This window comes from Corylus avellana, chromosome ca6 (assembly GCF_901000735.1).
Source record: "Corylus avellana chromosome ca6, CavTom2PMs-1.0".
Lineage (NCBI taxonomy): Eukaryota > Viridiplantae > Streptophyta > Magnoliopsida > Fagales > Betulaceae > Corylus > Corylus avellana.
In genome coordinates this window covers 2,710,497-2,724,711 of record NC_081546.1, presented here as the reverse complement: position 1 = coordinate 2,724,711, position 14,215 = coordinate 2,710,497, and the positions used below count along the sequence as shown (strand labels likewise).

Below are 14,215 nucleotides of genomic sequence, written 5' to 3'. Positions count from 1 at the left end.
TGAATTTGCTGCACCCAACTAAACACAATCAACTTTGTAGCCCGTAACGCATCGTATTTTTTAGGTGCAGCGGACGAGTCAAGCCCAGCTGCGCTCAACAACGCATATTTGAAAGACAAGTAGAACCACTTGATATAAATATGTCCTTCTATTTGACTCTACCCCTTCATTAATTTACACCCATTTTCTGTGGACCGCAGATGTTTTTGGCACTTTTCATGCACCTGAAGAGGCCCGTGGCCATGTCCAACTCAAGTCAAATTTTGAACTGTACTTTTCTACTAGTCCTTTTCGCAGGCACTGCCTTGCCCAGCGCAGTCGTCAAGACTCTACCAGGCTATGATGGTGACCTCCCATTCACGCTTGAAACTGGGTGAGTGATCCTTTCTCATTTTTGCTCAATCCTCTCTCTCTCTCTCTCTCATTTCAGCTAGCTAGCTAGCTAGGCTCCTTTTGAATTTGTTGGCATGAAAACTGCATTGTGCATTGATGAATGATGATGATTATTGGTGGTGGAGTCAGGTAATTTATATTAGGAGTATTGTTAAAAATTTTTTAGCCACTTAAAAATTTGATAATTCACGTAATATATATATTATAATAAAATATTTATAAAAATTCGTGCTTAAATTGATATATTAGAAATGTAATATGTCGGCACTATTTGAAAAAAAAAAAAAAAAAAAAACTTTCATTCCCAATACAAAAGTGTTTAGTATGCTATAGACATGAGCAACAACACAACAAAAAACTAAACAAGAACTTCAACAAACAAAGTAACCATTCAAAATATTATCTAACTATCACAAACACATAATAATACAAATTACTTACTACTTACGAAATAAACTTGAACACAATTAATCGTGTTTAAGAAAAATGAGTACATTTCAGTGAATTAGAGGTATCTTAAGAAATTTATTGAAAACAAACTAAACACAATAAGGTTTAGCCGAATGTTGTAAACCAATATAAACAAATAATGAATTAGAAAAATAAATGATTGAACACACAAAAAAAAAGAAAAAGTAATCTTCTAAATTGTCTTCTAATTAATTTTAGTACTTCTATTTTAATTTAAATTGTACTCTAAACTTTCTCATCATAATTTTTTTTTTTAATAAAAAAAAAAAAATTTCACCTCCTCACGCCTACTCCTCTATTTATTTATTTTTTTCTTCCTTAAAATTCCTCTTCACACCTTCTACCTTCTAGAATTTAATGTATACATTTTGCTCTCTTCATTTATTTTTTTTCTTCCTTCAAATTCCACTAACTCACCCTTCTATAATCTAAATTCTAACGCCTATCTTCATCTTTTTGTCTTAGTTTTTCTCACCTTCTAGAATCTAATGCCTTTCTATTCTCTTTAATATATATTTTTTCTACCTTAAAACTCACCATTCTACTCTCTACAACTATTTCTTTTATTATTATTATTATTTTTCTTTCCTTTAACTCCAATCTTCAACTCACGCGCAAGCCTACTGCTCAGAAAAAAAAAATAATAAAATAAAATAAAATGCGCAAGTCTACAGCCTACTCCTTGCAAATTTTTTTATTTTTTTACTTAAAAAATTTCATTCTTATCTTTCAACCACTCATTTCTGATCTTCTATTTCCAAATTTTCACCTTTCACGAGACAGACTCCTCACTCCTCACCAGGCTCACCTCTTCTCTTCCCATCTCAAGACTAAGCCTTCAAAGTTCAAACAAATGAACAATCAAACATGAAACACCCACTAGGACTACTACTACACAGTGCAGTGTGCCGTTGGGGTGCTGTGGGTTACGTGGGTAGGAAAAAAAAAAAAAAAATTTTTTTTTTTTAAATCACGGCACCCCCAAAGACTAACGTGGCTCCGCCACTATTGATGATGATGAGTTGTTTGGTTGCAGATACATTGGTGTAGGTGACAGCGAAGATGTGCAGCTTTTTTACTATTTCGTTGAGTCTCAGAGGAGCCCTGCGGAGGATCCTGTTATGCTTTGGCTCACCGGAGGCCCTGGCTGTTCTACTCTCTTGGCATTCTTCTATGAGAGTGGTACTACTTTCCCTTATCTCCTTTTACTTGATCTCCTAATGGCTTGGTGTGTGTTTGAAGAAAGTAAATACCCGTTTAATAAAAAATTAAAGCCCTTTTAAGGGTTAAAAACTAAAAAATAGCTAAAATGCTCTAAAAATGTTATAAAAGTATTCATGATGGAAGAGTATATTTTATCTAAAATAATTAATCAGATTTATAAAAAAACTCTACATTTTATTGGAAAAAAAAAATTGCAAAATTGATATTATATTGGAAGAGAAAAAAAAAACTACTTCTAGCAACAACATTCAAGAAAACCATTTTATTTTTTTTATTGTTTCTTTCAAGATTCTTTCACAAGGGACCATTGTTAATGCTCTCGAACTACTAAATGAATTTATTATAATATCCTCTTGCCTTAAAAGGAAGCCCTGAATTCAATGATAGTGGGCAAGTGGCCGGGTCCATGATTCTTGTATTGGGAATTTTAATTTGGCTCTTAGCAATTTATTTATAGGTGGGGGCCTACTCCTATGCAACCAACAAATTCCATATCTTGTAGAAACGAAGAGTAGGATACTGTTGTTTTTTACTGCAGAGTTTTTTATTTACACTTCTACGACAGTTCAGTTTCTTTCACCAATAGACATGTCAGTTATCACAATTTATTTGATATTTATTATGTTTACATTAATAGTCTCCATAATACTCATCTTTTTTTATATTTTTTTATCCCTGAGCTTAATCATAGTTAATTTAGGAACAAGTTTCACCTAGCTATACCAAATAGTTAATTTGGAATAATTAATAGTTCTATATGGCAATTATTTGTTGTGGAGAGAGGGTCCAAAATCTATTAGGTCCTTCGTTTTTGAAACAAGTAAGTTGCAAGTTAAGGGCTTAAGATCTTTGGGTTTCTTGCAGGCCCTTTGGCTTTCACTTATTCTGATTATAATGGGAGCTTGCCGTCCCTTCATTTGAACCCATACACATGGACACAGGTATGAAATTGAACACACGATATCTATAGTATTATATTATGCCATTTTTATGGCCACACAAAGTATTTAATAAAAAGGGTGGCAACCATTTTTCCAGGGCCTCAACATTATATATGTGGATGCACCTGTTGGCACGGGATTCTCTTACTCAAACACTTCAGAAGGCTACATCAGTGGGGACATAGAATCAGCAGTGCTCACCTATGAGTTTCTGAGGAAGGTAAGGAAAACCAGCATTAAACTTCAAGCAGTGAAGATAAATGATGGATTATATATTTTATCCAAATTATAGCTTTTTTTTTTTTTTTGGGGGGGTGGGGTTCAAACTTCAAATTGTAATTAATGCAGTGGATGGTGGAGCACCCGGGGTTCAAGACAAATCAACTTTACATAGGTGGTGATTCGTATTCAGGCATAACTGTTCCGTTGATTGTTCAAGAAATTTTAGAAGGTAAACTGTAGCTATGAAAGCAAGTATCTAATTTTGACATTTAAGTGATTGTTTCACATTGGTGGAGCACATCCTTTATAGAATATTGTTAATGTAATCTCATTAAGCTCCCTCGTTGGATGGCTATGGAGTTTCAGGCAATGATATTAAAGACAATCCACGCATGAATCTGAAAGTATGTAATCTAATTATACTAGAACATGAGTTAGTTTGGTTAGCTTAAGATATGCTTTCTCCTCTTATATGATATTCCTTGAATTGGATCAGGGTTATGTGCTTGGGAACCCAAAGACGGATACTTTTATTGATACTAATTCAAGAATCTCTTTTGCTTACCACCTCACTCTTATTCCAAAAGAACTCTATGAGGTGAGTTGATGATATGAACATCTTTTTACTGCCTTTTTCTTCTCCATAAACTTGTATGAGTCCACATATATGCCATTATCAACATCGATCTCGATCAGCAATTGAAGCAAATATGTATACATTAAATATTGTTTCCATTTCCTTGTTCTGCTTCTTGATGCTACTGCCTGTGTCATTTTATGTCATTCTAGACCACATACGAAAGCTGCAATGGAGACTTTGTGAATGTGGATTCAAGCAATGAACCATGTGAGTCGGCTCTTCAAACCATTGAAGAGGTTAGCAAACTTTGCCTTGCATTTAGTCTCTTCAATTCATCATTACGTTCCTCTGGCATGGACAGTCAGTGACCTTTTAATTATTAATGCAGTTGATCCTTGAGATTAACATTCAACAAGTTCTGGAACCTTCATGCTCGATGACATCTCGGGAACCAAGTTCATTGCAAAGAGATCGAAGATCTCTAAGAGAGCAGTCCACAGATCTTCTCCTTTCACAGCCTAAAGGTCCTGCTTTTTGGTGCAGGGTATCACTCTCTCTCTCTCTCTCTCTCTATTCTCACATGCATGTGTATCAGTGTATGTGTATTTGTGGAAGCAGCACTTTGATTTTCTACTATTCAGAATTATCGACACGTGCTCTGTGGCATCTGGGCAAACGATAAGACTGTCCAAGAAGCTCTTAATATTCGGGAGGTAAGATACTGAAACTTATGACTGATAATATCCCTTTACCAAAACTGTCACTAAATCTGTACAATGCTCGTTAGGGAACAAAGGAGAAATGGAAGATGTGCAACAGCAGCTTATCTTACACACAGGAGCTCTCAAGTGTCATTAGTTATCACCAAAATTTCACTAACGCAGAATTGAGAGCTTTGATATATAGGTAAAATTTTCTTCATTTTTGTGCACGTACATCTGAAGCCTTCCCATGTCACACATCTAAAACAACATATTATTGAATTCCTACAGTGGTGATCATGACATGTCTATTCCACACATTGCCACCCGAGAATGGATAAGATCTTTTAATATGACTCTCATGGATGCTTGGCGACCATGGTACGTCGATGCTCAAGTTGCAGGGTAAGTGTTAAATTTTGGTAAATATAATCCATCATTTTATTCTTCTTCTTCTCAAGTTTTATTCAGTTACTTATACCCTGCCTGTTTCATATAGATACACAGAGCAGTATACAGAAAGTGACTATGTTCTGACATTTGCGACCATAAAGGCAAGAAAAACCATTTAATGAGTTCCCTATGATGACGATGATGATGATGATGGATATATAGGAGTAAAGACTGAACTATATACTTATATATTTATTGTTTTTTTTTTTTTGGTACAGGGAGGGGGACACATAGCTGCAGAGTACAAGCAAAAGGAAGCTGCTGCCATGCTTGATAGATGGTTTGCTTATTACCCTTTCTAGTTTCTCGGAGTTGCAACATCAATGACCCTCTCGGCTTTTTGGTCGATCCTCCCTTATGTCATGAGGTTTTCATTCATGTTGATTGCCAAAATTTAGAGATGACATCCCTTATTAAAATCTCTATTGTAATTTTATGCCTAGCTAGCATTCGGATAGTACACTATTCATTCACCAAAAGAATGAAAAAATATAAAACTTATTTCACTCTCCCTTGATCATTTCATTTTCACATTCTCAACCCGTCCTAATGTTCATTTGCAAGCATTGGAAGAGAACCCGGAGAAACGCAGCCAAGTCAAGGCAAATATTTGAAAATATGACCATGAAAAAAATTACAAAATATATATATATATATATTCTTACTAGGCTGATGTGGCACTAAAATTCAAGGGCCGATAGACACTGCTTACATTACATCAGCTCACTAGGATAAGAGTGGGATGGAAGTTGAGTGTTTAGAATTACACAATACAGAAAAACAATTAATGTGTTAATGTAAAAATAGTCCTCAAGACACAATACATGCTTCTCTCGTTTTTTTGGATGAATTATATGCTACTTCTTTAAACCAACCTTTTAATTTCCTTTAATTGTTCCAAAAAAAAAAAAAAAACTATAATTTGTACGTAGTGAGAATTACTTGCCATACTTTTCTAAATCATAGTTAGGCGTGCACAAGTGGTTGGAGTCATTCCCTCCTAATCGCAATCACAACAACTTTAGTGGTTATCATTTTTAAGAATCGCAATTGCAACTGTTAGACCAGTTAGCGGTTAACCACAACTAGCGGTTATTGAAGACATATTATTAAATACTTTCAAAATAAGGGCTTTTTAAGCTTCTTTTAGTATTATGAGCCTTTTTGGGCCTCATTTATAAGGTTTCTAAGCTGTTGTTTTTTGTTATATAACCAAGGAATTGAATATCAAATTCATATATAATATATGGTTATTTTTTATGTGTTGCAATGACGAGAAATATCAGGACCTCAACCTCCAAGAGGAATTGATCTTCGATCTGTACAATCGATTAATAGTTGGACCATTCCCTAGTCCCTACATCTATTAAATAATATTTGTGAGTATATATATATATATATATAGAAGAACAAAAAATATTGCAAATCCTACTAAAGAAGTTTTACCAAAACTAAAACACGTTTTCACTTTTTAGTATTATTATTTTTAATATTTATATTATAAAACCAGTCCCAGCTTTTTGTTAATCTTTGAAAATGTCAACTGCAATTGAGCAGTTAGCAGTTAATAACTGTCTCGCTTGTTTGTAGTTATGCAGTTAGTAGTTAATAACCGTCATGTTCACTCCTAGACCTAGTTATACCTTGTAGATGCATACATACATAAATAAAATTGTTTCAAAATAAAAGGAAAATAAACAAAAAAGAAGAAGAAAACAAGAAATTAATAAGAGTATAGTGTTGCCTTGTGTTCATCACCTGGATATGGATATAGACGATGATTTTCCTATATTATTGAGCGTTCAAATAGAGTCTGAGAATTAAAAATGAGATTACATATATTAATTGGTCTCGTTTTCGTAACCTCAGGACCAAAAGTAGTACGACTAATTATCATAATAATAATAATAATATAACATGTCAAGATTCGCAAAAATCATTGAAACGTAAATTACAGTCTGCTCATAAAGTCTCACCCATGAATACGTAATATCTAATAAATTTACAAGCCACTGTCAAGCAGCGGGTTCTATGGTGTAGTGGTTAGCACTCTGGACTTTGAATCCAGCGACCTGGGTTCGACTCCCGGTAGGACCTTAATCGCTTTAGTTTTTTGGTATGTTCTTCAATTAACACACCCCCCAGTTCTCCCTCTTACAGTTAATCAAATTTTGTAAGCCTAACAAGACTTTACATCGAGGTGACAAAATAACTTATAATTGGAATTTCACTTATTTCCTCATTTCTACTCTCAAAACTCTTTTCCAATCACACATGATTTTTATCGTGTTATAGAAAAGTAATTTTTATCTAGAACAGCATCCATTCTTCATCTTCCCCTTGATGACCTTTTGTGGCCTTCACGCATTGGCCTTCAACCATGTCCATGTTGCCTTCCCCTGCCTCGCTTTCCACCGATGCTGTTGTTTTTTGTATTTATTTTTGTTTTTATGTTGCTTTTTTGTTGTCTTTCCCTCACTTTGTTTCCTCTTATTTGTTGTAGTTGTTACCCAACAGGTCTTCAAGTAGAGTTGAAGGGCATCTTGAGAGTTATGCCCCTATTTAAGTCTCATTCTCTAGGGGTTTAAATAGGGTTGAAAGGTCTTAAGACAGTCATGCCCACTGTTCATGCCTTGTTTAACCGCCTTGATTGGCCGCCAAAATTCTTGGACTTAGGTAAGCCCCATCCCCCATGGTGAGGGGAGGAGGGATGGCCGTTTGTTGCCTCCCTCCTCCCCTTCGCCTGCCCTTGCACCAGATGCCAGTAGTTTACTTGATGTTCCTGGCCCAGGTTGCCTTCTCCCTACCCTTTCTCTGCCACCCCTTCCTCTTTGTTCCGCTTTTGTCCTTGGTGGGGCTCTCTGGTTGTTTTCTGCCATTTTCCTTTCTGTTTTTTTTTTTTGCTGTGTTTTTGGTGTGATGTTCTTGTAGCCTTGCTTGTGTGCCACTTAGTGCGGGTGCTGATTTTGGGGGTTTCTTTCAAACTTCCCCCAGTTTTGTTTTGTATTCGCTGCCGATCTTTGCCGCCCACCGTTCGATGCTGGGTCTTTCCTTGTGCCCCTCCAGCGATGAGCTTCAACGTCCTCTGCTGCAATGGTTTTTCGGACAGTTGGCGATCGGTTTCGCCATCCTCCGTCCATTGTTTTGGGCTTTTTCCGCGTCCCCACCACGTCGAGCTTCTATCGTTCCCTTCCGGTGTCGATTTCCGGCGAGTGCACAATTGGCATCCATGCTGCGTGTGCCTGTTCCTGTTTGTTTTATTTTCCTCGTATTGTCTTTGTTTATGTTTTTTCTCTGTATGCATTTCATTCCTGTTATTTGCTTGTAATAAGGCCCTACCTCTTTGGTTCGCCCACGTTTTATTTAGGTTTCTTGCTTCTGTTTTGTATTAAGGCTTGGCCACTCAATCTGCCTGCTTGGATGTGAACTGAGCTTTGGTCCAGATCTTTTAGGTCGTGGATGTGAATGTTAGTCCAAACCTTCGAGTTGTGGACGTGAACTTCAACCTGGCTTTTGGGTCAAGGAAGAATTTGTGCTACTTATGCATTGGATTGCGTCTGTCTTATGCAGATTTGTTATTTCAACTGAAAACTAGTCATAGGTTAGTGGAGGTTTTAGATGATGTTGTATCCTTATAGCTTCAGCTGTAATTTGCATTTTTAGGGCTTTGTGTTCCTGCGATGTAAGAGCTTCATGCTCGTGATTATTATCAATAAAATTGGAATGTATTTCTTTCAAAAAAAAAAAAAATTCTTGGACTTTGTGCCAATAATAAATAAGGTTGCGTCATTTATTTGATGCGTTCCATTTTTTCTTTCTTTTTTTACTCGGTTTATTTTCAAGCATATTAATTGTTGGGTTGCTTAACCCTTTATTATTTTTCACATTTATAATCTACTTAAGAAAAAAAAAAAGAAAAAAGTGGGCACCAAATAAAGCCCCACCCTCAAACACCCACATGTTTCACCCCGAAAAGAGTGCAAGATTGGGCCATGACAAGCCCAAACCCAGCCCACCGACAGCTCAGCAGAACTTGAAAAGAAATTCAAAAAACTGGTATATGTGTACGATTATCATAAGCGCCACTATAGTGGCAGTTAAAATAAACTGTTTCCTCCCGCGAAAAGCAGTTTCTGGTATTAGTTTATTAGTGTGGAGAACTGGAAAGGCAAGTGCGGCTCGTGGGGCTCAACAACAACACTGCCCATCATCCTTTCTTTCTTTCTTTCTTTCACTTTCTTCACATTCTTCTTTCTGTCTTCTTATCTTTCTTTGCATAATTCTCAAGCTCTATGAGGAGTCATCGGAGAAGCTCCAGTTTTGCGATCGGGACGGGATCCAGAATGGTGAAGGAAACCGAGTACTATGATGTTCTTGGCGTCACTCCCTCGGCTTCAGAGGAAGAAATTCGCAAGGCTTATTATCTTAAGGTATATATCTTCATTAAGGTTGTCTTAGCTATATATATATATATATATATTTCAAAATGAATCTGATCAGGTTTTGCATGTTATACTTACTAAAGCAGGTTATGATGTAAATAAGTTGTTGATGATGTTTTGGATAGCATATTAATGATGTTTCTAATGTTTCACATATATCCCATGTTCTTGTTGTTTCTTGCAATGATCGTATGGAAGAAAGGATATGTCTTGCAATGTTGTTTCTTGGTGATTTTATTCATTATTGTTCTTGGTTCTTTTTCTTTTTCTCTCTTTATTGGGAGCTAGATCTTCATAGGCTTTTAAATGAGTTGTCTTTCTTTTATCTGTTTTCCAATTGTTAGGATTGATCAAGGGAGTTACGAAATACCATGTAAATTTCAGGATTAGCTAGCTTTTTTTTATCTTAATCATGTTCGAAGGATTTTCCTTTTTGGCCTTTCAATTGGTATTGTTTCTCTTTTTTTCTCTCCCTCTAATATATATATACATATATGAGGGAAATGCTAATTTTGGTGTAGGCAAAGCAAGTTCATCCAGATAAAAATCCGAACGACCCTCAGGCTGCTGAAAGATTTCAGGCAAGTCCATTGCTTCTCCTTTACTTACTTTTTCCTGATCATAATAAAATTCAAGCTTCCATTACGTTTCTTAATTTTCCATTTCTTTCTCGAAAAGAAAAAGGGAAATGGAAGGAAAGTGGGATATATTTGATCTGATGTTGTCTATTCTTGTTAATGTTTTCAGGTATTAGGTGAAGCTTATCAAGTTTTAAGTGATCCAGTGCAAAAAGATGCATATGATCGAAATGGAAAAAATTGCATATCTAGGTACTGTTGCTTTATGCTCATGGAGACATTATGAGTACTTGTCCTGTTAATGCTCTATTGAGTTTTGTATTACCATTAAAGATGCAAACTTACTTTCAAAAGAGACTGATTATATCATGAAGAATACTTTTCTGCATAATTTTCTTCCTTGAAGGTTTTCTCCTATATATACTCCTAATAACCTTTTGTTCTCCATTCCAGAGAAACCATGCTTGACCCCATGGCTGTCTTTGCTCTGCTCTTTGGAAGTGAGTTATTTGAGGACTACATAGGACACCTAGCCGTGGCATCAATGGCTTCTTCTGAATTAGCAGTGGAGAGCGACAATCCTGAGAAACTGCATGAAAGATTGAAGGCAAGTTCAGTTAATCCAAAATTCTTTGTGTTCCAAAAGTATTCAACTCTTTAGGATATCCCCATGTTAGTAAATCAAAAAATTATTGTCAGATGCTTGATCCAAATATTTCTGATGCTTTCATATTTAGAAATGTCAGTACACGGCTACATTTAGAATTTCATTCTATTTCTTGTATTTGTATTGTTCTTCTGGTGATTTGAATTATGAAAAATAAACTTAAATGGAGAATTCAAAGCATTAGATGGCTGCAACCATCATAGGAATTCCCTCATGAATTTGTACAGGAGAGTGAAATGTACATTCTTTGGCTCTTTTCAACTCTCAATTATGGCCAAATTGTAGGCTTAACTTAAAGTTACCTTGCTTAAATTACCATCCCTTCTTTGTAGCTACTGTTATTTACTTCTTCTAGCATTCTCATTTTTAGGCTTTGGTCTTGAGGGTTTGCTCCCTTCAAGGTCCAAGGTTCAACACCTCATGGGTGCAAACAATCCCTTAGGCCACACCCCTTGGTAAAAAGTCAGCGATTTAACCAGTTCCGTGTAGAAAAACTTTCAAGAGTGCAGTGCACGGGACCGGGGTTTACTTTGCAAGGGTGGGTCCGAAGGGCCTTGCCTTAGAGAGGCTCCCCGACATAGAATGAAGGTTCAATAATAATAAAGTGGTTTCTACAATGCATTTCCCTAACCTACACCAGCAACTTCTTGGTGTCTATTTAATGTGTAGGCTGTCCAGAAAGAAAGAGAAGAAAAGCTAGCAAGATTACTGAAAAGTTTTCTTAATCAATACGTTCAAGGTGACAAAGAGGGATTCTTACAGCATGCAGAATCTGAAGCCAGGCGGCTTTCTGATACAGGTTTGTTTAGCTTCCTCCTGCCTTCTCTTACATTTTTTATTCATTTGCACATAATGTTGACAGTGAAAAGGTTATCTCTTCTGCCTATATATTGTTTTCCTCCTAAACTGCACGATTTGACAAATTAATCAGTCTCAACTTCTAAGAATTTATTTTTTGGAACTTAAATACACCTTGGTTCCTAAATCTTATGGTTTGATATTTGTTTCTTGGTTTTCTTCAGCGTATAAGATGGTTATGTTTCTTACTTCTGTTTTTTGTTCAGAAATCTTTTCCCCAATTGTATTCTCTCTGTCTTTTGTAATTCACTTGAAGCAAAATACTACTTTCATACTAACTAAACTTAGATGATGGTGCACTCTAAAGCTGAATGTTTTATATAATTTATGCTTTGACTACAGAAATATATTGTTTAGCATGAGAATCTTTATACAATCCTAATGAAAGGAATATTTTCTATCAAGTTAGAAAGCCTGATGATTAATTGGCAGCATATTGATATAATGATTTTGCTAAACAACCTCTAGTGTCTTAATATGCAGCTTTTGGAGTTGACATATTACACACTATTGGCTATATATATTCAAGACAAGCAGCACAAGAGCTTGGAAAGAAAGCCATTTATCTTGGAGTGCCATTTTTGGCTGAGTGGGTTCGCAATAAAGGACATTTCTGGAAGTCACAGATGACTGCAGCAAAAGGTATGTTGATATGAACATTCCCCCCTGCGTGCACGCGCACCTCTCCTCTTCCTTCTGCTTGGAACTTTTAAGCCTTTGCTACCTATTGCAATGAGAAAATTGTTTCAGGTGCTTTTCAGTTGCTGCAACTTCAAGAAGACATCCACCGGCAGTTTAAACTGGATCGAAGTGGCCCTGAAAATGATGCTGAATCACATATACGCCTAAACAAAGACACATTGATGAACTCATTATGGAAGTTGAATGTAGTGGATATTGAAGTAACCCTAATGCATGTGTGCCAAATGGTGAGTTTCTCTGTTTCCTCCAATCTAGAAGTAAGGCTTGCTCATATTTGCTCTTTCTTGTTCTTTACTGTTAAATTACAGTTATTCATCAAACAGGTTGTTTTGTTTTATCCCCTGCAGTTTCTTAGTTAACATTATAGAGATTAAGGAAATAGACGCATCTCTTTCTCTATCTGGTGGATGGAATTTAAAATGTCAGGCGGTTGGGACTACTGCTTTGTTCAACTGACTTAAAATTAGGAAATATTACTCGGTTCTTTAACACAAATCTCATTACAGAAGATGCTTTTCATTCATTTAAATTTGCTTGCAGGTGCTAAGGGAAAGCCATGTTAGGAAGGAAGAACTTAAAGCTCGTGCAATGGCTCTGAAAATTCTTGGGAAGATATTTCAGGTGAAATGACTATTAAGATATTTTTATTGCAATAATAGTTTATAGTGCATTTTCAATATTCTTTATTACATGAGAAGAACATTAAAGCTAATGCTGAAAGGAACAAGAAAATTAAAAGAGCATAAAGCTGCAATCATGGTGCTAATGCTGAAAAATAACTTTTCCTGCTTGAGAACTGATAAACTGATAGTGCTTTAAGCAGGAAAAACATGTACACAGTGGAGGAACATCAAAGAAGAAAGATGCTGCTGCTGACACAGATGATGATGGAAGCAGTTCGGATACTAGTTCTGATGATGATGACTCACCAGGAGCACTTTCATACCGAGCTCCCCTACTCACTCAGGCATGTTAGAAAAACTTATACAGTAAATAATTGATTTAAGTAATTTTTTATATTAGATAAAAGCCATATACAATATCATTTGATGGGTTCTATCTTTTTTCTTCTCTGGCAGGGTATTGGTAGACTATTTAGATGCCTCTGTAATCCAGCATTTGATGTGGATGATGAAGAAATCGTGTATAAAAGCAAATGATGCATCATGATATGTATTTACATTAAGGTCAACAGATGAGGCCAGGTACAAAATATACATCAACAAGCCTGTAAATTTTTCTCTTGTCGAATCACAAACGTGCCAAAAGGGCTTCTTGTTGAATGGAGGGTTTTTGTTCCATTTAAGACAGTGGTGCAAGCCATGAATTTGTGTTGTGTGACTGACAGTGTAAGAGTATTTAAAAAGGAGCACCTCAACGGCACCATTGATCCAATCTTCAATTTCAAACATAACAGTAGTATTATGATAATTAATGAGATATATTCCTATTTGGTCTTGTTGATCTTTTTCCAGGCAAACACTAGCAAGAGAAAGCTCTGAATTGCAGTCAATGTTCCTAATCTCAACTATATATATAAATTGGTTTATGGACTTGGCCGGGTCTGATGAATCTAGTAAGAATGTTATTTTTTGAAAATAGAAATTAATCAGTATTTTAATGTTTTTAACACTTGATAAAATTCCCAAACCAAAATTCCACAGAACCGATTTCTTGGTAGTGTAGATTTTATTGGTCAATATTATACGGAACTTAGAAATTAATCAATATTTTTTATGTTTATCTTTTTGTTTTCCTTTTCTCTTCCTTTAAGGCTTTAAGCAATACTTCCGTCCAAGCTTTAATGTCACCCATAAGGTCTCTTTCTGTCTTTCATATGTGGACAAAAAAAATATGTGGACCTAGTCTTGTCTTCCATCTTCTTTATTTATCTCACAATTAAATTCTCTCTTTAATACTAAAAGTCCCAATTAATTTCAGTATCTTTCATGTACGTGTCAATGTTTAGTACTAGTATATATA

General features: G+C 35.7%; 2 protein-coding genes and 1 non-coding gene across 4 annotated transcripts; all 3 read left to right on the top strand.

The window, feature by feature from the left end:
- Nucleotides 1–190: 190 nt before the first annotated feature.
- On the top strand, nt 191–5,510 carry LOC132183887 (serine carboxypeptidase-like 13). 2 transcript variants are annotated; one of them, XM_059597352.1, is made up of 14 exons: nt 191–373; nt 1,901–2,046; nt 2,953–3,029; nt 3,127–3,249; nt 3,378–3,480; nt 3,618–3,655; nt 3,748–3,849; nt 4,041–4,127; nt 4,220–4,375; nt 4,473–4,544; nt 4,619–4,737; nt 4,824–4,937; nt 5,032–5,086; nt 5,204–5,510. In XM_059597352.1, the coding sequence occupies exons 1-14, from the start codon at nt 201–203 to the stop codon at nt 5,285–5,287; spliced, it is 1,449 nt and encodes a 482-aa protein (XP_059453335.1). In that variant the 5' UTR covers nt 191–200; the 3' UTR covers nt 5,288–5,510. The 2 variants fall into 2 exon arrangements, with proteins under 2 accessions (XP_059453335.1, XP_059453336.1); XM_059597353.1 differs by lacking the exon at nt 191–373 and adding an exon at nt 1,643–1,798.
- Nucleotides 5,511–7,010: 1,500 nt separating this feature from the next.
- Nucleotides 7,011–7,082, top strand: TRNAQ-UUG (transfer RNA glutamine (anticodon UUG)). The gene has a single exon. It is a non-coding gene; the product is annotated as a tRNA-Gln (tRNA).
- Nucleotides 7,083–9,328: 2,246 nt separating this feature from the next.
- LOC132185667 (chaperone protein dnaJ 10) lies at nt 9,329–13,455 on the top strand. The gene is made up of 10 exons (XM_059599433.1): nt 9,329–9,415; nt 9,949–10,008; nt 10,175–10,257; nt 10,459–10,612; nt 11,342–11,471; nt 12,014–12,172; nt 12,281–12,459; nt 12,773–12,853; nt 13,056–13,199; nt 13,312–13,455. The coding sequence occupies exons 1-10, from the start codon at nt 9,329–9,331 to the stop codon at nt 13,390–13,392; spliced, it is 1,158 nt and encodes a 385-aa protein (XP_059455416.1). The 3' UTR covers nt 13,393–13,455.
- Nucleotides 13,456–14,215: the final 760 nt, after the last annotated feature.